The following is a 23,657-nucleotide window of genomic DNA, read 5'->3' as shown; positions in this document are numbered from 1 at the left end:
TCACGAACACTGTGCATACACACTAAATGGCAAAGGTCTTGTCAGTAATTTTCTGAAAGAATAGCCCGTGATTTTTCAGATAATTGATGCTGATTGTATTTCTACAGGAGGGAAGTGTACAGTTCTATTCAGCAATACTGGCCTCGAGAAGAACAGTGGCGGATTCAAGATGTGGCATACTGCTGATCGTGGAAAGCTGCCCAATGAGAAATTGATGGAAACAAAGACCTGGAGTGACATCACTGTGCAGTAAACACGCTGAAGAAAGCAGGTTAGCAATCTCAAAACAGCCTCCTATGGCTAGCGAAGCCACAGTGTATGAGTAATATAAATGGTAAACAGCAACCTGCGAAGTTTTAAATAATCTAACAGGATTAGAAAATAAAAGCTTAATAAAAAAGTGTTTAAAAAGCACAGCTGTTTTTTTCTTTCTCTCCATCACATTTTAGTGCACCTCTCTGTCTCTCAATTTTGTCATTCTAAGGACACTGTGTTAGGTGTTATGGCCCTGTGGGGAGTATTCATAAGATAAGTGGCTACAAGTGTCAAATTCATTGACACTTACGAAGGCTGAAAACTGAGAGAACAAGGGGAAATGGGCACACTGCAGTCCTTTGTTATCGAACCTTTAACACAGACAACCCCTGTCAGGGTAATGGAAATGCCTTTACAGAATTCACCAAATCACTACCCAAAAGTGTAAGATACAGAATAAGATGCACACTCCTGGAATTTATATGAAAGAGCTAAACATATAAACACATTTTTAAAAATTTGCATTTCTTGACACATGCATAGGTAACACAGCTCTGCATCACAGAAGGCTCACGTATTTTGGGTACGCAATCTTTCCATGACAAAGGGGAAACCTGCACACTATTGACTCTTATGTTCAACATATGGCACCTTAAATAGATCCGTTATCATCAATATTTTACTAACTGGATAAATGGGCAATTAGAGACTGAAGGAGGCTTCTGGAATCAACAAAAAAGTATCTTGAAAAGCTCAGATATTCACTTGATAATACCATAAGTTGAAGATGAACTCCACACCAATGACCACCCGCACCCAAATCTGTTGTCAAAAGCCTTCTTTCTCTCAACAGGGAACAACACACACAGTGCTGAAGGTACACAGCAGGCTGGCAGCATCTATGGACGGAAAACAGACGTCAACATTTTGGGCATAGACGCTGCCAGACCTGCTGAGTTCCTCCAGCAGCTTTGGTGTTGCGCCAGGTTCCCTCATCTGCAGCCTCTTGTGTCTCTCAACGGGAAAGATCATTAAAGGTCTCAGTACTTACTTTGGGATCTGTTTCCCAACACTGATGCAATATTTCTGCAAAACTGGCAGGACAGCTCTTTGGAATGGTCAACCTCTGAAGTAAGAACAGCAATATATTAGCCATTGAAAGTGCACAAAAATAATTAAAATACATTCACATGAGCAAAGACTCCACGTTGTGACATTATTACAAAAAGCGTGAGGAACACTCCAGGCTTTATTCAGCTAATCAAAGCTCGTTTCCCAGAGATTACCAACCACCGACAGCAATGCAATCTCACTGGAAGTCAACATGTGCAGCTTTTGGAAAGATTCTCAAAATGCTACAAAGATCAAGTGAGATGGTTGAATTTCACCATAATTCCCCAGGAAAACAAGCCAATTTTTATCATCTTTGTATATACGGGAGGGAAGAATCAGAAGCAGGAAGGTTAGATGGCTTCTCAAACTGTTCTAATCTTTGGATACACGTCCATTTTCCTGTTTATCTCCTCTAAACCAGTAGCACTGAAGTTCCTTCCTCTCAGATTTGAATATACACATTGATTCAGCATTCATAACTCTCTAAGAATCTCAGATGGAGATGAGAGGGCATACAGAAGTAAGATATGCCAACTAGTGGAGTGGTGTCGCAGCAATAACCTGGCACTCAACATCAGTAAGACCAAAGAGCTGATTGTGGACTTCAGGAAGGGTAAGACGAAGGAGCACAGACTAAACCTCATAGAGGGATCAGAAGTGGAGAGAGTAAGCAGCTTTAAGTTCCTGGGTGTCAAGATCTCTGAGGACCTAACTTGGTCCCAACATATCGCTGTAGTTATAAAGAAGGCAAGACAGTAGCTATACTTTATCAGGAGCTTGAAGAGATTTGGCATATCAACAAATACACTCAAGGACTTACTCAAAAAAATACACTCAAGATGTACTGTGGGGAGCATTCTAACAGGCTGCATCACTGTCTGGTATGGGGTGGGGCTACTGCACAGGACCGAAAGAAGCTGCAGAGGGCTGTAAATCTAGTCAGCTCCATCCTGGGCACTAGCCTACAAAGTACCCAGGACATCTTTAGGGAACAATGTCTCAGAAAGGCAGCGTCCATTATTAAGGACCTCCAGCACACAGGGCATGCCCTCTTCTCACTGTTACCATCAGGTAGGAGGTACAGAAGCCTGAAAGCACACACTCAGTGATTCAGGAACAACTTTTTCCCCTCTGCCATCCTAAATGGACATTGAACCCATGAACACTACATCACCTTTTTAATACATATTATTTGTACTTCTGTTATCATTTCTAATCTTTTCAATATACACATACTGTAATTTATTTATTTTTTGTTATTATTTTATTTTTTCCCCCTCTTCTATATTATGTATTGCATTGCGCTGTTGTTGCAAACTTAACAAATTTTATGACACATGCCGGTGATAATAAACATGGTTCTGATTCTGAGGAAGACAAATCATAGATTCACAACTGTGAGAAACATCTCTTCTTGCCTTAGTCTGAAGTAGTTGACCCATAAGACCATGTCCCATTTTGACACCCCTAAAAGTTGAAAAATTTTCACAGAAATTATCTTGTTAAGTCCATTAAAAATGTTCCAATAAAATTCTCTTCTCCATTCTTCAAGCCCACTCTTCTTGATTTTTCCTCATAAGGCTGAAATAATTTCGAACTTGGGATGTTGCCACTTACAGATCTCGTTAGAATCTGAGTGAAACAGCACAGGGACAGGCCCACCGTCTCCACCTATCATCAAGCACTCATTTATACTAATCCCATTCTATTCTCCTGTCCCACTCAGATTCTAAAACTCATGTACATCTGAGGGGCAATTTACAGGGGCCAATTTACCCCTCAACCCCTGTGCACCTTTGGAATGTACAAGGAAACTGAAGCACCCGGTGGTGGCTGTCGGGGGGGGGGGGGGTGACATACATACAGTCTAGGGAGAGTGTGCAAACTCCACAGAGGCAGACTCGAGGTTAGGATTGAACTTGATGTCTCTACCAAAATGCTACTGTCAGCATACCATTATATTTTATTTACTTAAGGGACTGAGGAGCTGGAAAATAATTCCTAAAATGAAATGTTTCTTGGGGTTAGTTGGGTAAGTTGGTGCAGTTATTAGTGGGAGGTGAGCAGCGTGAATTTATATGCTTATACAACCATTTAGATAGTATACACTAACTCCCCTCCCTATCCCAACCACAAAGCCACCCAACAGCAGATTCTTACATATTGCCCTGGATTCAGGATCACTGATCAATTCTGGAAATGGGCTTGCTGTCCCTACAATCTGAAGTGGATTTTTTTAAAAAGCAAGGATAAACTGCCAATTCACACATAATCCCTACGTGCAGCGTCTAATAAAGCAGAATATATACACTTTCCTCTTCAGAAAATAGATCAAAACAAACTGAATGGGACAAGCATTGGCTCATTTCCATTTCAGAAGGAAATCAATTTGCTCCAGCTGAACAATAAGACAACAGGAAAGAGGGTGCTAATGTTCTGCATGCAATCTCATTTCAAACATGAAACAAGCTCATTGTTAACCTGTGCTACAGGCTGGACAGCCTCACATAACCTCTGTAAAGTTGTGCTAGGGTAAATGAGGTAGAAGAGCTACGGTGAGGGAAAGAGATTGACTTTAATGATTTTAAATTTGAGCTCAATTACCAATTAAGTACAATAATCAATTACAGTAATATATCTGTCATCACTTTTGCCTAATTCCATGCAAATTATCATCTATTCTTAACAGCTGATCTGATAGCCCCATTTTTCATCAATAGTTCAAAAGTAACACCAAGATTAGAAGAGAATGGGCCCTGTTTTCCTTAACAAGAGTTTAAGACTGAATCTGTGTAACAATGGGAAAACCATCAGTCATTCAAAAAAATCCTGCAAATAGCACTTAAAATTAAATAATGGACAGTTGTAGTCAGTTGAAAAGATATGGGCTCATATAATGAACGGTCATTTTTTGACATAACCCAATATTAATTAATAGCCTTGATCCAACTGTAGTTTACTATTATTTTCATGATGGATGTTTAGTTTGACATTGAGGCTCAGATATGCAATATTAGTGACTGTCTCTGTCGATTTATGTTTAACAACTGGATCCCCTATAAAACTACTTATGCTTGACAGGGTGGGGGACAAAGGCAATGTGCACGATATGGTAAAAAAATGAGGCTGCAGGTGGAGGTCCATAAGCCAATCCTCATTAGGGCAATGGAGGGTCAATAGTTAACTTTAAGTATTTTGGGGTTATCGTAATAGAGGATGAGTCCTGGGATCCCCTACAGAACTACTCATGCAGGAGAGTAGTGGGAGATAAGGCAGTGTGCATGATATGGTACCAAAGAGGCTGCACCTAATCTTCATCGAATAAATGAGTGATTTTAGAACTGGCTTATTTATTCCGTTTTTATTGAAGAAATTATTCAGTGTGCACATGTTGTTGTCACTGGGCAAAGAAATTGCACAGCACAAGATTTTTGCACACAAGTCATTACAAATTAGAGAGAACATTGCTCACCACCCAGGCCATGCTCTTTCCTTGCTTCTGCCAGCAGGTGGGAGGTACAAGTGCCTCAGGACTCACACCACTAGGCTCAAGAACATTTACTACCCCTCAACCATCAGGCTCTTGAACAAAAGGGGATACGTACTCATTCTATTTCTGGTGTTCCCAAAACTGATGGTCTCTCTTGAAGGACTCCTTATCTTGTTGTTTCATCATGCACTGCAATTTATTTATATTTGCATTTGCACAGTTTGTTGTTCATTAAGCAAATATGAGGAAACCCGCAGATGCTGGAAATTCAAACACCACACCAGCATTTTGTGGGTGTTGTTTGTTGTTCATGGATCCCGTTTATAGTTACTGTTCTATAGATTTGCTAAGTATGCCTGCATAAAAAGAATCTCAGGGTTGTATGCAGTGACATGCATGTACTCCTGACAATAAATTTTTACTTTGAACTTTTTTTATTATTTATTTGTGTATTTGCTGAAACTGTCTTCATTTGCACATTTCTTTGTCAACGTTTGATTCTATTGTATTTCTTTGTTCTGCTGAGAATATCTGTAAGGAAATCAATCTCGGGTAGTTTATGGTTACATTTAAGTACTTTGATAAGAAATTTACTTTGTACTTTGAATGCACTTAATTATGGAAACAAAATAATCACCCCTGTACTTTAATACAGTTTTAGATTATGAATTTTAGCTTCAATGGAAGGAAAGACAAATGCTTTGAGAAGGCAATTTAAAACTTTAGGGTATCCAGAAAGTTTTGGATATATAATTGCTGTTATTGTTTATTTACTCAAACAGCTGGGATAAAGGAAGTTCTTACGGTCAGAGATAGCAGAGATGCTGCTAACAGTATGTAGGGTGAAATGTACATATTCACCCCCTTGTTCTGCTATTCAGTAAATCATGGCTGACTTGCACCTCAGTTCCACCCTCCTGTACTAACCATATATCTATCAATTTTCCTTCTATTTACATCTCCTCCAGGTGGATCATTTGTGATAAATAAACCTCATCATCACCAAGTCTCTACCTTATCACAGACATGCTTTCTTCCCTCCATCCTTCAACACATTTGAATTTTGTTTTCTTAAATTCTTAACCGTCTACATGAGACATTTCCATCCATATTTCTCCGTGGATGCTGTCTGGCCAACAGGATAGTTGTGTTGCTGTTTTTGTTTTGGATTTCCAGCACCTGCAGTTCTTAGTCTTTGTGTTGTCCTGAAAAACGTTGTCTCATTTTTACTATGCACTGTACCAGCAGTTATGGTCGAAATGACAATAAAAGTTGACTTGACTTGAAACATCAGTGAACCTAATGTGTTTTGCCAGATCAATATGCTTCAGGATCACAATAACTGACAAGAAGAACCACCTTTACTTGCACCAGGTATAACAAACACCTGCTGAATAGTCTTCCTCCCAAACTCTGAGATTTCAGCTTTACTAGCACCTGATAGCAGATTGGGAGAAATCTTCATACCTAGGACAGGCATTATCGTCTCACGTCTGTAATTTGGCCTATGTCCAAGTTCAAACCAATGCTACAAAACCAGTTTTGGACTGAGCGATCCAGGAAGAATCTGAATTGTGCATTGGTGACCAGGTTATTGGTCAGTGCACCTTGAAAACTACTTTCTTATACACAGCAGTAGGTCAAAATGGTGGTAACAATCATGTTGCATTTGTGCTGTATTTTTGGTGTTTCTCCAACAGCTAGTTTCTTGCCTAACTTGGACCTGATTTTTCTTGATTCCCCTGCAGCAAACTGTATTGCTCATCTGCAAGAATCTGCTGGTGGAATTTGGCACTTGCAGTTACCGGTGGTTGTAAGTGTTCAGGGAGCCACCGTGTCTCCTAATGCTCCCTCAGTTGACAATTGATGATACAGGACTGCAAAGCTTTCATTTAATTATTATAGCACAGAAGGTGGGAGACCAGCCCATCTGAACCAGGCAGCTCACAGTAGGGTCTGTCACAAGCTCCATCTCCTATTCTCTATTCTCTCTGTCTCTCTCCCTTTCTCTCTCATGTGCTCATCAATTCCCCCTTTACCACTTCCCTACACTAAAGGGCAACTTACAGTTGCCAACTAACCCAGCTGCTTAACACTGGGATAACAATAGACAATAGACAATAGGTGCAGAAGTAGACCATTCGGCCCCTCGAGTCTGCACTGTGAGAAGAAAGTAAAGCATTCCACAAAAAGCCCACATAGGCTCAAAGGGAAAGGTCAAGCTCTACAGACAGTACCACGGTCTAAGACTAGTCTGGGTCGTTACACCAGTGAAACAGTAACACTATGTACTACTGCCTTTTGATCTGATATGTGGAGTAAGGAATCATGCAGCTCATTCATTATGCATATATATAAATTATATTTCATGTTAGTATATAAAATACTACATAACATATACATAGATTTCATAATTGAATAAAATTACACATTTTAACATACAATGCTTATAAAAAGTATTCATCCCTTTTGTGAGTTTTCATGTTTTATTGTTTTACAATATTGAATCACAGTGGATTTAATTTGGCTTTTATTTGACACTGATCAACAGAAAATAACTCTTTCATGTCAAAGTGAAAACAGCTCTCCACAAAGTGATCTAAATTAAGTACACTTATTTTGTGTTTTATTATTTGTAATTCATTTTATTACAGTGAAGTAATTGTCTCACCACCTGTAGCAATCTTTCTATTAGTTATGTCCTTGGTATTTAGCAAATACCATTATGTGAAAATATGACCAAATCACTCTTGGTGTTGGATCCTGACAACAACTTCTGAACATAAAGTACCCACTGATCTTCAAAGTGTGTTCATTGTGGAGAAATAGCAATTCATCAGCTGAAGCAGAGAAAATGGTCTTCAACAAGATATATTCCTGCTCACATCTGACTGGATCACGAAACTTCATAAGGTTGACATTGAAAACTTGGAGTCAGCCCTCTTGGCTACTGATTGTACACACACCAACTGCATTTTCTGGGGCAGGAAGGGACTTATCCAGAGATGGTAAATGGCACCTAGAATCTTGGTTGATAACAAGCATTTCAAGTGAACAAGTTGCTCTGGCAATATTTGTGGGGAATGAAGAAAGAGTTAAAACTCCAGGCTGGTGATCTTTCTGGGTTTACAGTAGTTTTGACAAAAAGTCATTAACATATTGGCTTCCTTTTCAAATAGAAATTATTTTAAGACCATAAGACATAGGAGCAGAATTAGGCCATCTGGCCCATCGATTCTGCTCCTTTTTCCTATCTTTTCCTCAACCCCATTTCCCAGCCTTCTCCCCGTTACCATTGATCCTATGTCCAATCAAGAACTGAACAATCTCTGCCTCAAGTACACCCAACGACCTGACCTCCACAGCTGCAAGTGGCAACAAATTCCACAAATCCACCACTCTTTGGCTAAAGAAATTTCTCCACATCTGTTTTGAAAAGGCACCCTTCTATCCTGAAGCTGTGCCCTCTTGTCCTAGACTCTCTCACCATTGGAATCATCCTTGTGAACTTCCTCTGGACCCTCTCCAATGTCAGCACATCTTTTCTAAGATGAGGGGCCCAAAGCTGTTCACAGCACTCAAGGTGAGGCCTCACCAGTGCCTCAAGTAGCCTCAGCATCACATCCTTCCTCTCGTGTTCTAGACCTCTTGAAATGAATGCTAACATGGCATTTGCTGTCCTCACCACCGACTCAACCTGCAAGTTAACCATCAGGGTGTTCTGCACAGGGACTCCAAGTCTCTCTGCATCTCAGATACCTGAATTTTCTCCCCGTTTAGAAAATAGTCTGCATGCTTATTTCTACTACCAAAGAGCATGACCATGCATTTTCCTCATTTTAACTGCTGAATGTTTTAGTTAACGTGTTTTAGTTTTAGATTTCCAGCTTTGCTTTTTCAAAGTCAAACTACTGACTTCTTGGGTATAAGTGGAGTTCTTCAAACGGTACAAGGCAAAGACACAATGAACACAACGATTTGGCTAAGGAATGCCTTTATTGGTCCAAATCAATGCCTAGGTTGCAGTTGAGTGGCTGGTCCAGATTTGTTAAGCACTGCAGTAGTTTGTTACATTGAGAGATTAGTTAGGCAAGTTCAAGGGGCAATTAAGAGTCAAGTGGAACGTTTATGTTACAAATGAACCAAGCCAGGCAATGACAGTAGGTTTTGTTCCTTAAAGAGTAAACCATCTTAGCTTATTGAATTAAAGCTCTTTACTCCCATCCATCTTAGAAACATAATTCTAGCTGTGAAATTGTCACAGTAATGTCTGAGATCTCACTTTCTGGATTATCAATTGAGGCCTCTGGTTTGTGCATTCAGTAAACAGTCATTACAATTTGATAAGTGCATATATGAGCGGGTGATGTAGTCAAAGAAACAAAATTAAGCAATACTTATATCAAGCATCTAAGTCAACAGAAACATTATGAAAAGTATGAAAAACAAAAGAATACACCGTACCTCATTTTTTTCCACAACTAGCCAGGCCACCTGTAAGCCTTCAAGACCTTTAAATGGGATCTCCTGTGTCATCATTTCCCAAAGAACCTGAAAAATGTGAGACTTTTAAAATCTATCTAATCTTAACAAATATCATAAATTTTAAAATACTTTCCATCTGTAGAGTACTGAGTGATGCATCTCCACACTTCAGGAATAATCTCAATGCCGTGGGGCTACTGTTGTTTAAAAAGCAGCTAATTCTTAGAAAGAGGCCACAGTGGACTTTATGAAGATCAGGGCCTTGCACTGTTTGCAGGGAAGATGATAATCTTTCAGGCATGACAGAAAGGGTCCCTGTTGCCAGCTTTCATTGCAGAAGATAATCATCCTTTCATTCCAAGCAGACATTTGGCCAGCTGAGTTTAAACACGTTCTGGACTGCTAAAATCTACCCAGCCTTCCTAAGATGATGTTCCTAGTCAGCAAGACTACAGATACCCTCTGGTTTACAACCCAGGAATTTTAAAAAAAAATCCATAGCTTCAAGAATGAATTAATCACACTATAGCTTGGTCTACTGAATCCCAGTCATTCGTGGCCTTCGAAATGCTGCTTAAGGTTCAGCCATTTTCCCAAGCACATCCCCCATTAATATATCAATAGGCATCTTTTTAAAATATGCTCAATGCATTCTTTCTTAATTTACAAAGAACCTTCTATTGTTAAGAATGTCAATTTCAGTTTTCTCAATACAAATTTTATGTAAGTATTGGCCTGATCTGAATTAAATAGGCAGGATAATTTGTGTTACACCTACCACACCATAGGAATATGTATCACATGTCTCAGCCACAGGTAAACTCTGTATAACCTCTGGTGCCATCCACGGGAAGGTACCCACCAGGCTCATGTGTGTTGTATGAGAGTGAAACCTTGAAGCACCAAAATCACATATCTGAGAGAAGAACAAAAATGATCTATAATCATTTATCTTTTCAGATTATTGACCTTTGAAACAGCTTCAGATAAAAAAAATTCTTTGATAGCTCACCTTTAAAATTTTGTCTGCAGCAAGCACCACTACATATAACATAAAAGTAAAAACATTAGAGACTACTCCAAATAGGAAATTTCTACATTCTATGCATATGAAACTAAAATACACTGAGCAATCTTTAACACATCAGTCACTAATGTGGAGAACTGAAGTTTTGGCAAAATATTACTCTAAAAGCATCGGAAGAAGAAATTGTGGAGACGTATCAACCGCAGTTATGAAATTTGTTAACATTTGCATAATTGTCCTATTGTAAAGGTCCTAGTTTACTCCTCTGCATTAATCCACATTATACAAATTCCCAGAGTGAAGGAAAATCAGTGGAAGAACTCAGATTCAACACTGCCTTTATATAGTTCAGTGGTCAGAGTGATGTTTAACTACAGCAAGAGTGAAGTTTGGAGACAGTTCTTCCAGCAGACAAATCTGTGCTTCTTTGTTAAAACCGCAAAACCCACTGCTGTTGACAATGTTAAGCCAGTGGGAGCAGCAGCATCTTCTGTTATGTCACTGGTGCATTGTGTTATGCATGTACCACAGCTCTGAGGGGCCGAAGGGTGCGGGGTAGCCCCCTCCTTTGTGAGAATCGCAAGATCACTATTGATTTGGGTCAGGAGACCCAGGAAATGAGAGAGAGACGTGCGGAATGTCTCATTCCCCCGGCGATAGAAAGCTACGGGACACGGCCATTGTCTCTTGAAGACGAACTTGTGTATTGCAATACTGTGCAATGTGGAAGCCCTCAGGCAAAGTGGGCTGGTTGAGGGAGGGATTGCATCACCCCCAACCTGATTGACATCTGAGACCCTGGGAGTCAGGGTAAAAGAGGGTCTGGGGAACAGCCCCTCGGACGCACCAGAAGAAACGCTAGCGATCCCGTAATAGCGGCAGCTGGTGGGGAGGCCACGTGCGCTCGGTTCCATTTGCCCCGGAACTGGTGCCCTTACCATGGAAAAACGGCTTTTAGCTAACAACGGGGAAACCAACTCCCAAAAGACTCGAAGGATTGGCATCATAAAAGACCTGGGCAAGTTTAACCCGTCTCTCTCTCAAACCCAAAACGCTGCAGCTTGAATGAACTAACAGTGACTTTTATATTTCCATCGGACAATACATTATCCCCTAGACAACAATAGAGCTATTTCTTATTGATTATTATTATTATACCCACGCTTTTAGATTTAGTATTGACGCCATATATTATCGGTATGTTTGCATTGATCTTATTTTTGTGCCCCTTTATCAATAAATACTGTTAAAAATAGTACCATCAGACTTCAACGGACCTCTCTATCTTTGCTGGTAAGTGACCCAGTTACGGGTTTCGTAACAATTCCATCGGTGGGCTTCCCAGAGAGTCCAGAGTGTCCATATGATATTCTGCAGATCTCCCAGCTCTCAGATAGGGAAATCTGCCCACTACTCCTGCATCACACTACCCCTACAGCTATTAACCATTTAAAACAAAATTAACTTAATTTATTTAGCTTAAATGTGGAACAGACTCAATGGGCCAAATGGCCTAATTCTGCTCTACGTTTGATGGTCTTTTTAGCCAGGGTGTCAAAGGTTACGGGCAGAAGGCAGGAGAATGGGGTTGAGAGGGATAATAAATCAGCCATGATGGAATGACAGAGTAGACTCGATGGGTCAAATGCTCCAATCCTGCTCCTATGGCCAAGTGTGCTTTAGAGTTCACTTCTGGAATTCTTAATAAATCAAAAAATTTTTTTCCCCTAAAACTGCTATTTGATGCTTTGAATTTCAGTGAGAGCTTTGACAGTAATTGAGATGGGTCTACCTGGCTGTCAAATCCTCTGCTGGCATGGCTGACTGGACGGCCTCTGTATTAAATGACTGCATTGTGACATAGCAATACAGACACTCCACCCAGGATCAAAGTGGACTCTGAATAGGACGAGGATGCAAGTTTGTGCATAGCAGGGCAAATTCACCTCATGCATTTAGGACAGTCATTCTCCAAGAATTCAAACTTAAATGTTATCCACCCTGCAGAATTCTTCTGCAAGCCATAACACTATCACGCTCCTTTAAAACAAACTCACAGAATGAGTACTTGCTTGCTTACCGTTTCGTGATTTGAGGTCCCGGTGGATTACTTTCACTGGAGCATCCATATGTAAATAATGCATACCTAGACGAAAACAATGAAGTAGCCTTTCATGGGACGCCATTACAGTATTGCAGCAACTCAGGAAAATAGAGAGGTAAGGTGTGAAGACATATACAAAAAAAAAGGAAAGCATCAGACACTGACTTGTTGAATATCAAACGCTGAAGCGCAAACATGAGGAAACCTGCAGATGCTGGAAATTCAAGCAACCACACAGAATGCTGGTGGAACGCAGCAGGGCAGGCAGCATCTATAAGATGATGAAGTGCAGTCGATGTTTTGGGCCGAGACCCTTCGTCAGGACTGGAAAGGAAGGGGAGAAGTCCGAGTCGCATTTCCCCCCTCCCTTTCCGGTGCTAATGAAGGGTCTCGGCCTGAAATGTCGACTGTTTACTCTTTTCCGTAGATGCTGTTTGGCCTGCTCAGTCCCTCCAACACTTTTCGTGTGTTGCTTTGGATTTCCAGCACCTGCAGATTTTCTTGTGTTGGAGAATGCTTCTGATTGTTAGGCCATGGGTGGTGTCGATATCATTCCAGGGGGAAAAATGCATAAATAAAGAAGATTGTTAGAAATACAAGGTTTGACTAAATGCTAGAAAGGGTTCAAATGCCTTTTCTGTGCTCTTTCAACCTTATTTATAACTTTCCCATCTCCTGTACTCAATACTTTCATTTATGAAGGCCAATGTGCCAAAGCATTCCTTACAATACCTGTGCCACCAATTTCAATGAATTATGGACCTGTACTCCCAGATTCCTTTGTTCTACCACACTCCCCAGTGCCCTTTGTTCGCTGTGTAAGACCTGGTTGGTCCTACTGAAATGCAACACCTCATACTTTTCTGCATTAAATTCCATCTGTCATTTTTCAGCCCATTTTCCCAGCTCGTCCAGATCCCACTGCTGGCCCCGATAGCCTTCCTCATTATCTGCTACATGCCCAGTCTCGGTGTCATCCACACATCTCCAATCCAATTAACTACATTATCATCCAGATCATTGATACTGATGATAAACAACAACAGGCCCAGCACCGATCCCTGCAGCACTCCACTAGTCACAGGCCTCCAGTCAGAGAAGAAACCATCTTACATCACTCTTTAGCTTCTCCCACAAAGCCATTATCCAATCTAATTTACTACCTCAGCTTGAAAGCCGAGTGACCAAACCTCCTTGACCGACTTCCCATGCAGGACCTTGTCAAGAGCCTTGCTGAGGTCCATGTAGACAACATCCACTATCCTGCCTGCATCAACTTTACTGGTAATCTATAAGATTGGTTAGACACGACTTACCATGCACAAAGCCATCCTTTACCTAGTATATCTGTTGCTGGGGGGGGGGGGGGGGTGAGTGGCCACAGGGCACTGGCTGCTTAACCCCTTCCCCTTCTTACTGTTACCCAGGTTTCCTGTGTCCTGCACCTTAGGTGTAACTATCTGTCTATGTGTCCTATCTATCACTGCATCAGCCTTCCAAATGATGTGGATTTCATCTAGTTCCAGCTCCAACTCAACGCGGAGTGTTAGAAACTGCAGCTGGACGCACTTTCGCAGGTGTAGTGGTCAGAGACACGGGAGGTCTCCCTAACCTCCCACATCCTGCAAGAGGAGCATTCCACTATCCAGTTGCAGGTTCCAGGTTCTCCCAAAGTGTACTGCTGCTTTATGCATGATTTACATAGGATGTTTTCAGTTTTGGGTGGGCCACTGCATGTAGCTGCCAGAAAGAGAGAAATTCTACACAAAAAAAAGTCCCATGGCAGAATTGCTGGAGCTCTGAGAACACCCCTCATTCTCTGAGTCAGGAAATTATACACAGCAACACACAAAATTGCTGGAGGAAAATGACGCGTAGTGCAGAGCACCTCGAAGGAGGCAACTCCTCCAAAGAAAATAATTGCAAAATTATGCACATGTCACAAAGCTGATTAACAGGATTGTTTCTGGAACCACAGTAGAATGAAGATTTAAAATCTGATTCCTGTATGCTAACAGGCATCTTGTTTTTCTACTTGCTAGTTCACTATTGTACTAAATTCTTCCCCAAACTAGCAAGCACTAGAACCCGACATTTTGAAACATAAATATTAAAGTGTTTGGAATTTGAAATACTTAACTAATAAATGTTCTAACGTACAATGTCTTAATAGTTCAGTCTCTGTGTTCAAGTTACAGAGAACAGCTGTTTTGCAGTCCCACAGGAATTAGAAATTAATGTGATGATGTCAAGTAAAAGGGTTGGCAAAGAACGGCTGGAAGTCATAAATTAAATACTCTCGGTGCTTTCAGAGCTGACGGCAGACTCCGAGAGCAATTGTAGGCAGGCTCAGTTCAGAGTCAAAGTGAAAGATCAAGAATGGATAAATATACTGGAAAAATAGAAGTGCATGAAAAGTACAAAAAAATTCAAAGGCATTGAAAGATAAAAGGGAGGAGCAGCACAACAACTTCGTCCCCTTCAACAAGAAATGTAAATGTTCTATGTAGACTGAACCTAAGTGATTATTCTTCATGGGAACCTAATAGAATCATAGGAAAGTACTGCACAGAAACCAGCTGTTCAGCTCATTCCGTCCATGCTAACGATTTAAAATGCCTGCTCCCTTCGACCTGCGCCGGAACCATAGAAACATAGAAAATAGGTGCAGGAATAGGCCATTCGGCCCTTTGAGCCTGTACTTCCATTCAGTATGATCATGGCTGATCATCCAACTCAGAACCCTGTACCTGCTTTCTCTCCATACCCCCGATCCCTTTAGCCACAAGGGCCATATCTAACTTCCTCTTAAATATAGCCAATGAACCGGCCTCAACTGTTTCCCATGGCAGAGAATTCCACAGAATCACCACTCTCTGTGTGAAGACGTTTCTCCTCATCTCGGTCCTAAAAGGCTTCCCCTTTATCCTTAAACTGTGACCCCTCATTCTGGACTTCCCCAACATCGGAAACAATCTTCATAGCCCTTATACCCCCACCATCCATCCTACCCAAGCTTCTCCGAAACGTTGAAATCAAACTCACACGCATCACTCGTGCTGGCAGCTCGTTCCACGCTCTCACGACCCTCTGAGTGAAGAAGTTTCTCTTCATGTTCCCTTTAAACTTTTCAGCTTTCACCCTTGTGACCTCTAGTTGTAGTCCCACCCAACCTAATGGAAAAAGCTTGCTTGCATTTACTCTATCTATACCCTTCATAAATTTGTATACCTCTATCAAATCTCCTCTCAATCTTTTACATTCCAAGCAACAGAGTCCTAACCTACTCAGTCTTTCCTCCTGACCTGCACCTAATAAACACAAAATAGAGATCTATTAACAACACACACAAAATGCTGGTCGAACACAGCAGGCCAGGCAGCATCTACAAGGAGAAGCACTGTTGATGTTTCGGGCTGAGACCTTTCATCAGGACTAACTGAAAGGAAAGATATTAAGAGATTTGAAAGTAGTGGGGGGAGGAGGAAATGCAAAATGATAGAAGATCGGAGGGGGTGGGATGAAGCTAAGAGCTGGAAATGTGATTGGCAAAAGGGATACAGAGCTAGAGAAGGGAAAGGATCATGAGACAGGAGGCCTCGGGAGAAAGAAAGGGGGAGGGGAGCACCAGAGAGAGATGGAGAACAGGCAGAGTAATGGGCAGAGAAAGAGGAAAATAAAACAAACAACTAAATATATCAGGGATGGGGTAAGAAGGGGAGGAGGGGCATTAACAGAAGTTAGAGAAGTCAATATTCATGCCATCAGGTTGGAGGCTACCCATCCGGTATATAAGGTGTTGTTCCTCCAACCCGAGTGCGGCTTCATCTTGACAGTAGAGGAGGCCATGGATAGAGATATCAGAATGGGAATGGGACGTGGAATTAAAATGTGTGACCACTGGGAGATCCCGCTTTCTCTGATGGACCGAGCATAGGCGTTCAGCAAAACGGTCTCCCAGTCTGCGTCGGGTCTCACCAATATATAAAAGGCCACACCAGGAGCACCGGACGCAGTATACCACACTAGCCAACTCACAGGTGAAGTGTCACCTCACCTGGAAGGACTGTCTGGGGCCCTGAATGGTGGTGAGGGAGGAAGTGTAAGGGCAGGTGTAGCACTTGTTCCACTTACAAGGATAAGTGCCAGGAGGGAGATCCGTGGGAAGGGATGGGGGGGGGAATGTGTAGACAAGGGAGTCGCGTAGGGAGCGATCCCTGTGGAAAGCAGAAAGAGGGGGAGGAGGGAAAGATGTGCTTGGTAGTGGGATCCTGTTGGAGGTGGCGGAAGTTACGGAGAATTATACGTTGGACCTGGAGGCTGGTGGGGTGGTAGGTGAGGACAAGGGGAACCCTATCCCGAGTGGGGTGGCGGGCGGATGGGGTGAGGGCAGATGTGCGGGAAATGGGAGAGATGCGTTTGAGAGCAGAGTTGATGGTGGAAGAAGGGAAGCCCCTTTGTTTAAAAAAGGAAGAGATCTTCTTCATCCTGGAATGAAAAGCCTTTTGTAAACTCAGTGAAGACTGATGAAAAATACCCGTTTAGTTCATCTGTCATCTCCCTGTCCCCCACTATTCTTTCTCCAGCCTCATTTTCTAATGTTCCTATATCCACTCTTATCTTTCATTTTTTTCATACTTGAGAAAGCTTTTATTGTCCACTTTGATATTATTTGCTAGCTTGCTTTCATATTTCATCTTTTCCCTAATGATTCTTTTAGTTGCTCTCTGTTGGTTTTTAAGCTTCACAATCCTCTTATCTTCCCACTAATTTTTGCTTTGTTGTCTCTTTTGCTTTGACATTAGCTTTGACTTCCCTTGTCATCTATGGCTGTACAATTTTGCTATTTGAGTATTGCTTAGTTTTTGGAATACATCTATCCTGCACCTTCTTCATTTTCCCCAGAAACTTGCGCCATTGCTGCTCTGCTGACATCCCTGCCAGCAGCTCCTTCCAGTTTACTTTGGGCAATTCCTCTCTCATACCTTTACTCCACTGAAATACTACCATTTACTTCCTCCCTATCAAATTTCAATTTGAATTCAATCTCAATCATATTGTGATCAATGCCTCCTCAGGGTTCTTTTACCTTAAGCTCCCTAATCATCTCAGGTTCACTATGTAATACCCACTGCAGTATAGTTGATCCCCTAGTAGGTTCAATGACAAACTGCTCTGAAAAGCCTTCAGTGAAGGATAACTGAGGACAGAGAGGTTTCTGAGAGGATACAGCCTCAGTATTGAGGGGCATCCTTTTAGAAAGGGGTTGAGGAGGGATTTCTTTAGCTAAAGGGGTGGTGAATCTGTGGAATTCGTTGCCACAGGCAGCTGTCCAGGCCTAGTCTTTATGTATACTTAAGGCAGAGGTTGATACTGATTCTTGACTGGTCAGGGCATGAAACAGTGGGCTGGAGGTGGAGGGGGAGAGGGAAGGCTGGAAATTGGAGCTGAGAGGAAAAATGGATCAGCCATGATGAAACGGTGGAGCAGACTTGATGAGCCAATTGGCCTAATTTTGCTTCTGTATCTTATGGTCTTATGACTTAATAGAGAAAAAAAATCAGTAGAATGTATAGTATAAGAATAAGCTACAAACAAAATTAAAAGCAGAGATTCATTAGAGATAGAGACGGGGGGGGGTGGGGGTGGGGAGAGACTAAAGCAATTCTTGACCCTACAAATTCCCATTTGGAAATAAAATGGAATAAATTATGAACAAATTATTTGTATGACTTCAGGGTGGAAGTCACTACAAGAATCCCCAAAATAGCAGAAAATCAGGGTATATAAAAAAAAAAGGAGCACAGAACAATCTGAACCCATCAGAGGAGATACGAGACAAATGAATGGGACAGGAGATGAACTTCCAAAATTCCCCAGATTCAGGGAAGTTCCTAGTGGATTGAAAAACCATAAAACTAATAGCATTATTCAACAAAGGAGATAGAAATACAGTTGGACTACAAGTCAACTTTGGCACAGAGTTTAATCCATTATAAAGAAAGTGTGGCATGAGCTTTATAATATAATCAGACATCCTCAAATGTGACTGCAAAGAAAGGAAATCGTGCTTGACAAGTTTATTAGATCAGTGCTGGTAACTCTACAATCTGATCAGCATTACCAAAAAGGACGGAGGGTTTTAAGCAAAGAAGAAAATCAGAGAGAGTCACATACCTTTGGCAATATCAGTTGCCCAAGCCATTATCTGATCCATATCCATTTCCTCACTTTCATCACTGGACAAATAGTCAAACAGTGAACCCCCAGGAGCATATTCTACAAAGCACAATAAAAAGTCAATTGTTACCTAAAGTCAAACCAATTTTATATGTTTTTTTTAAAAAAGTACAATATATAATTTATGGTAAATATTCTTCAATTCAGGGCAAGCTGTTAACACTTCACAGGCACAGAGTGTGCATATTTTGGCCCAAAGTACAAGATATTCTTCGAATGAAAGTACCAATAAATATACCTAACAAATTTTTCAAGGCTGGATTGCCTATGTGCCTCCATAATTTAAGCAAATATCAGGCAACAAAGCATAATATTTTCGGGTATTTTAAGTGATTTCACTTGATTCCACTGAATATAGTAAAACAGGGAAATCAGTAACACCTGTGGATCATGAGTTCACTGCTCTTAAGAAGGTTGAAGTATCACGTTAACCTGTGTATTTTCCGAAATCTGAAAGTACATTACCAGTAGAAATGGTCTTACCAGCATTACAACCTCCAAAGTTTGAAGTGTTTGGAGTGACTCGATTCCATTTACTCTTTCATGTAACTTCCAAGATGAGAAGTGCACAAATATTGAAAATAATAATAATTTCAAAAATTAGATACGGGAAATCAGAAATTAAAAAATCCAAAAATGTTGGAAACTTTCCAGCCTGAAGATTCCGCTATCAAGGAGGGAGAGGGGCGAGAGAAGGGGGGGGGGGTGGGAGAGGGAGAGGTAGAACAATTTTGTAATAGAGGCAGGGAAGGTAGGAATGACAATGAATGGAATTTGCCACCTTCAGATAATTGGCTGTTGTGACACACACACACAGTGCTGGAGGAACTCAGCAGGTCAGGCAGCATCTATGGAAATGAATAAGCAGTTGACTTTTCAGGCCAAAACCCTTCTTCAGGACTGAAATAAGGAATGGAGAAGACACCAGAATAGAAAGGTGCGTGGGGAGGGGCAGGACGATAGTTGAAGCCAGGTTGGTTAGAAAGATAAAGGCCTCTTTTCGTCTGTTTAAATGCAGTACAGTATACAATTTAAAGCAAAAGTGCTTGCTTTTCACCTGCTGGTCCGCCTCCTTCGTTTTCACTTGCTTAATCCAACATGCTTAGTAAGGCTCAGTAGGCCAGACTGCACAACACATTATATGGAGCAGGAGCTGAACTATATGTTCAATGGCTCCACCATTTCTATCTATAACAAACATTCTCTTTGATCCACTCATTGCCCCCCAACCCCTTACGTGCCACTTAGACAAGTTTTAGACCCAGAACATTAAATCTCTCTCTCCACAAATACTGTTTTTTCTGTTCTTATTCATACAAAACTATTGTACACTTTTATCTGTGGCACTATGTGAGCAGATTGTGGTGAAGGTATTTCTTTAAATAACCCTGATGTCACAAAAGATGTAAATATGCAGTGTTACTCTACTTGACCTATCGCTGCTGGAGGAGGCTGAGGGGTTCTGTGAAAAAGGTGCCAGCATTTATCTTTTTATCTCCAGTCCTGCCAAAGGGGTTTGGTTCAAAACGTCGACTGTACTTTTATCCCCCCATAGACGTTGCCTGGCCTGCTGAGTTCCTCCGGCATTTTGTGTGTGTTGCTTGGATTTCCAACATCTGCAGATTTTCTTGCTTCCAACATTTATAAAAACAGGCTAATGACAGCTAGCTAGACGTTCAGAGACAGGCACAATGAAGGTCGCAAAATGATTAGGGAAATTACAAACGTTGGTGTGCAAGTCAACTTTCTGAGAAACACTGTGTTGCTAAGCAGCAGCCCAATAAACAGATACAGATAAAGGCTAACAAATATATTCTAAATCACACCAGGCATGTACAAAGTGTTATCCTTAGAGAATGAGGGAACAAAATGTGAGTGGGATAAATTTAAAAGGAAATCTTGATTTAAAAAAAATTGTAATGCCTGACATGTGTTCAACTTCAAAGTAAAACATTTACCTAGGTGAACAGAGCAAGCTTCCCCAGGTCCTTTCTCCCAGATGATAGTACGTTACACAAATTGCAGTACAATGAAAATTTAGTTGTCGTCTGATTATAAAAGCAATTTATATATTCTTAAGTTAAACAGAAAGATGTGAAATGTGTTTCTGGCTGTCTTCTAACAATGGTTACAACTGCACACTTAATTTTCATGTCATCGTAACTATTACTTGTTAGAGTTCAATTTCAAAATCCAATCAAATTTGAATATATGTACACAACTAAAGCAATTTATACACGCATTAGAGTTGCTATTTGCAATTCATTCATCTGCCCTTTATCAATATTGAATATTCAGTCTGATCCCTAGCAACACAGCTTCTCTCAATAACTTGTCTTTATTACTAGAGGAAATAAGAGCAGCCAAAGCTAATAAAGAACATTTTTTGGTAGACAACGTCATTTTTCAAATAGAGTTGCAATAGCACACACTCTATTGCAGGCGGTATCTGGCTGATCTGACCGTAACCCTGCATGTGCAGCCTGATAATAAATTTCCTGTAGGCTCTGCCAGTATTATTCTCTACCAAAAGTTTCTGACTGAAAAATTATGGTACGGGGGTTCGCAGTTCCTGAGCACCGTGCGTAACGTGAACTGTTGGCAAGTCGATGTTGAACAGAAACAGGGACAGTGAGCAAGTGTAGTGAAAGTGGCCGGCCACCAGCCAGCCTCAGCGAGCAAGTCTGCTCAGCACTTCAGCTCCACTTGGGTGGCAAAAGCCCACAACCCTGCCACAGCCAGCAAGCCCATCCCATCCACCCCACACATCCCCCAAAGGGTTATTTTGTACGTACAGCCTATTTGTCAGTTCAGTTTTCATGGGGAGGTCTGTACCGAAATTCTCAATGGATTGCAGGATGAACATCTATTTTAAATGCAGCTTAACACTTAAACTCAGGCATTTTCTTTGTCCTGTTCTATTTCAACACTTGCAAAAATCTCTCAAATTTGGCAATTTATTGTGTCATTTAGGACAAGTGTTCCAAGATATTATACAAGCTTGGAGATGAGATTGATGCATGTTGCACAGAATCACAAACTAATCATTATGGGAAAATGATGGACCAATGTTGGAGATACAGAATTTGTAGACATTGGATAGGAATGAGATAATGGGAAATATTTCATCGTTTTTGAAAGACTCGAAGGTGTGGAAGATTAAAAGAGTTTTACGTGTTCATCCACAACAATCCAGAATTAGCCCTTCAAGTTTAAAAATTGCAATCAACAAGGTTATTCGAGAGTTGCTTTATAATTCAAAAGATGGGTAGTTATACTTCTGTTTGGCAAGCCCCATTTGGAGTATTCTGTCTAGCCCTGGACATGACATCACAGGAAAAGTACAATCAACTCACAGAGTTATATTACAAATTGCATAATACTGGTTGGCTGCTTAAGTTTAAACATTTGAACTGTGACCCAAATCAAGTTTGTAAAATGTGAAGGATATTGAAAGGGTAGAAAGAGAAAGACTAATGTTTTAGTGAGACAGAGACCAAAGGCTATAGCACACACCCAAGCTGCGTCACTTAGATTAGAAGCAGATGGTTAATTTCACAGTATTGGAAAACCCAAAATATTGAATGATACTGGGTTACTTGACAAAGATCAAACTTATTAAGTAAAGATGCATACAGCAAAGTTAAGTCCAGGAGCAGGTCAGCCTCAATTTAACTGAATGGCAAACATTTTCAAAAGCAAGAGTGGTATAAGGAGTTCATAAAACACTTCATGGAACTTGTTCACCTTGACACTTCAATAAATTGGCTACTTTTAGATGTGCAAGAAAGGTCTCTTTCAAATCAACCATTATGTTCCACACAGAAAACTAAACCATTCGCTCAATTAATCATATTTTTTACTGCACATATAAACAATTTATTGTAGTTATTTTATTTATACCACACATATCTGACCATGAATTTAATATTTTCAAACAAATTATTTGTAGATTACAAATCACAGGGCTCCTCTCCTTCAAAAAAAAATTAGTCTCTAAAGCACAGCATAGAAAAAAAAGTACAATTTAAAAATTAGACTTGAAACTTGTATTACGTCAAAAACTACTTTTAAGATAGTAGAATTATATGCATTAGTAATATCCTTAACTATACTTTTATGCATATAAAAACTATACATGTTACTTGAAAGGAACTTCCACAAATAATAATAAGTAACTTTGGCTTCTAAGTTTTTGAAATCACCGGGATGATCGACTGAATCTCTAGTTTTACAGAGCACATGCAGGAAGCTCAGACTTGCATTTCTTCAATTGCTGAACGTCAGTGGTTCGTCACTGGCAAAGATCAACACGTTTCAGCCAGAACATTGATCATTTCTGATGATATCATATTCATCTAGTGAAGTGGTGAGTTATGTACTTCTTAGGCAAGACTTTGGCAACATGGGAGTCTGTGCCTTCACTGCAGTCTAATTTGTCCTGGGCGTAGCTGATGAGGCCAGTGTGGGTTTTGTCAGAGATAGTGGTTACATATAATCATTTAAACCACCATCCCACCGGAATCCACTGTCCAACTATCAATGCTTATCTACCCTACAAGACACTGTCCACTTGGTTTCATTTCATCTTATCATCATGGACCCCTCTTTCTTTCTTAGTTCCCTCACCCTATTGATCCATTGTCTACAATGAATACCAGTGCTTCCTCTGGCTTTGTAAGCTTCAGGAAAGAATAATCTTCTCCATACCCTCTCAATACTCCAATCATTTAATAGATATCTTTTTAACAATTACTTTCAACCGTCACAGTATTGTTTAAAACAGGTTGTAGCTCTTCCCAGAAATTAGAAATCTAATGATATAAGCATCAAAGCAACACCCACGAAATGCTGGAGGAACTCAGCAAGTCAGGTAACATCTATGGAAATAATTAAACAATCGATGTTTTGGGCTGAGACCCTTCTTCAGGAATTGTGTTTCT

General features: G+C 40.7%; 1 protein-coding gene across 7 annotated transcripts in view; it reads right to left on the bottom strand.

Annotated features, from left to right (window-relative positions):
- Positions 1-23,657, bottom strand: part of LOC132392587 (mitogen-activated protein kinase kinase kinase 20-like) — a 130,891-nt gene that overhangs the window by 90,564 nt on the left and 16,670 nt on the right. For all 7 annotated transcript variants that reach the window (XM_059966662.1, XM_059966665.1, XM_059966660.1 and 4 more), the window contains 6 exons: positions 18,652-18,753; positions 12,451-12,516; positions 10,356-10,384; positions 10,122-10,259; positions 9,323-9,409; positions 1,307-1,381 (listed from right to left, as the gene is read on the bottom strand). In XM_059966662.1, coding sequence (XP_059822645.1) covers positions 1,307-1,381; positions 9,323-9,409; positions 10,122-10,259; positions 10,356-10,384; positions 12,451-12,516; positions 18,652-18,753 — 497 coding nt within the window. The remainder of the gene's footprint in view (positions 1-1,306; positions 1,382-9,322; positions 9,410-10,121; positions 10,260-10,355; positions 10,385-12,450; positions 12,517-18,651; positions 18,754-23,657) is intronic.

This window comes from Hypanus sabinus, chromosome 4, assembly GCF_030144855.1.
Source record: "Hypanus sabinus isolate sHypSab1 chromosome 4, sHypSab1.hap1, whole genome shotgun sequence".
In the NCBI taxonomy this organism is placed as follows: Eukaryota; Metazoa; Chordata; class Chondrichthyes; order Myliobatiformes; family Dasyatidae; genus Hypanus; species Hypanus sabinus.
Note: the sequence above shows the minus strand (reverse complement) of the source record. Positions and strands in the feature narration are given on the sequence as shown.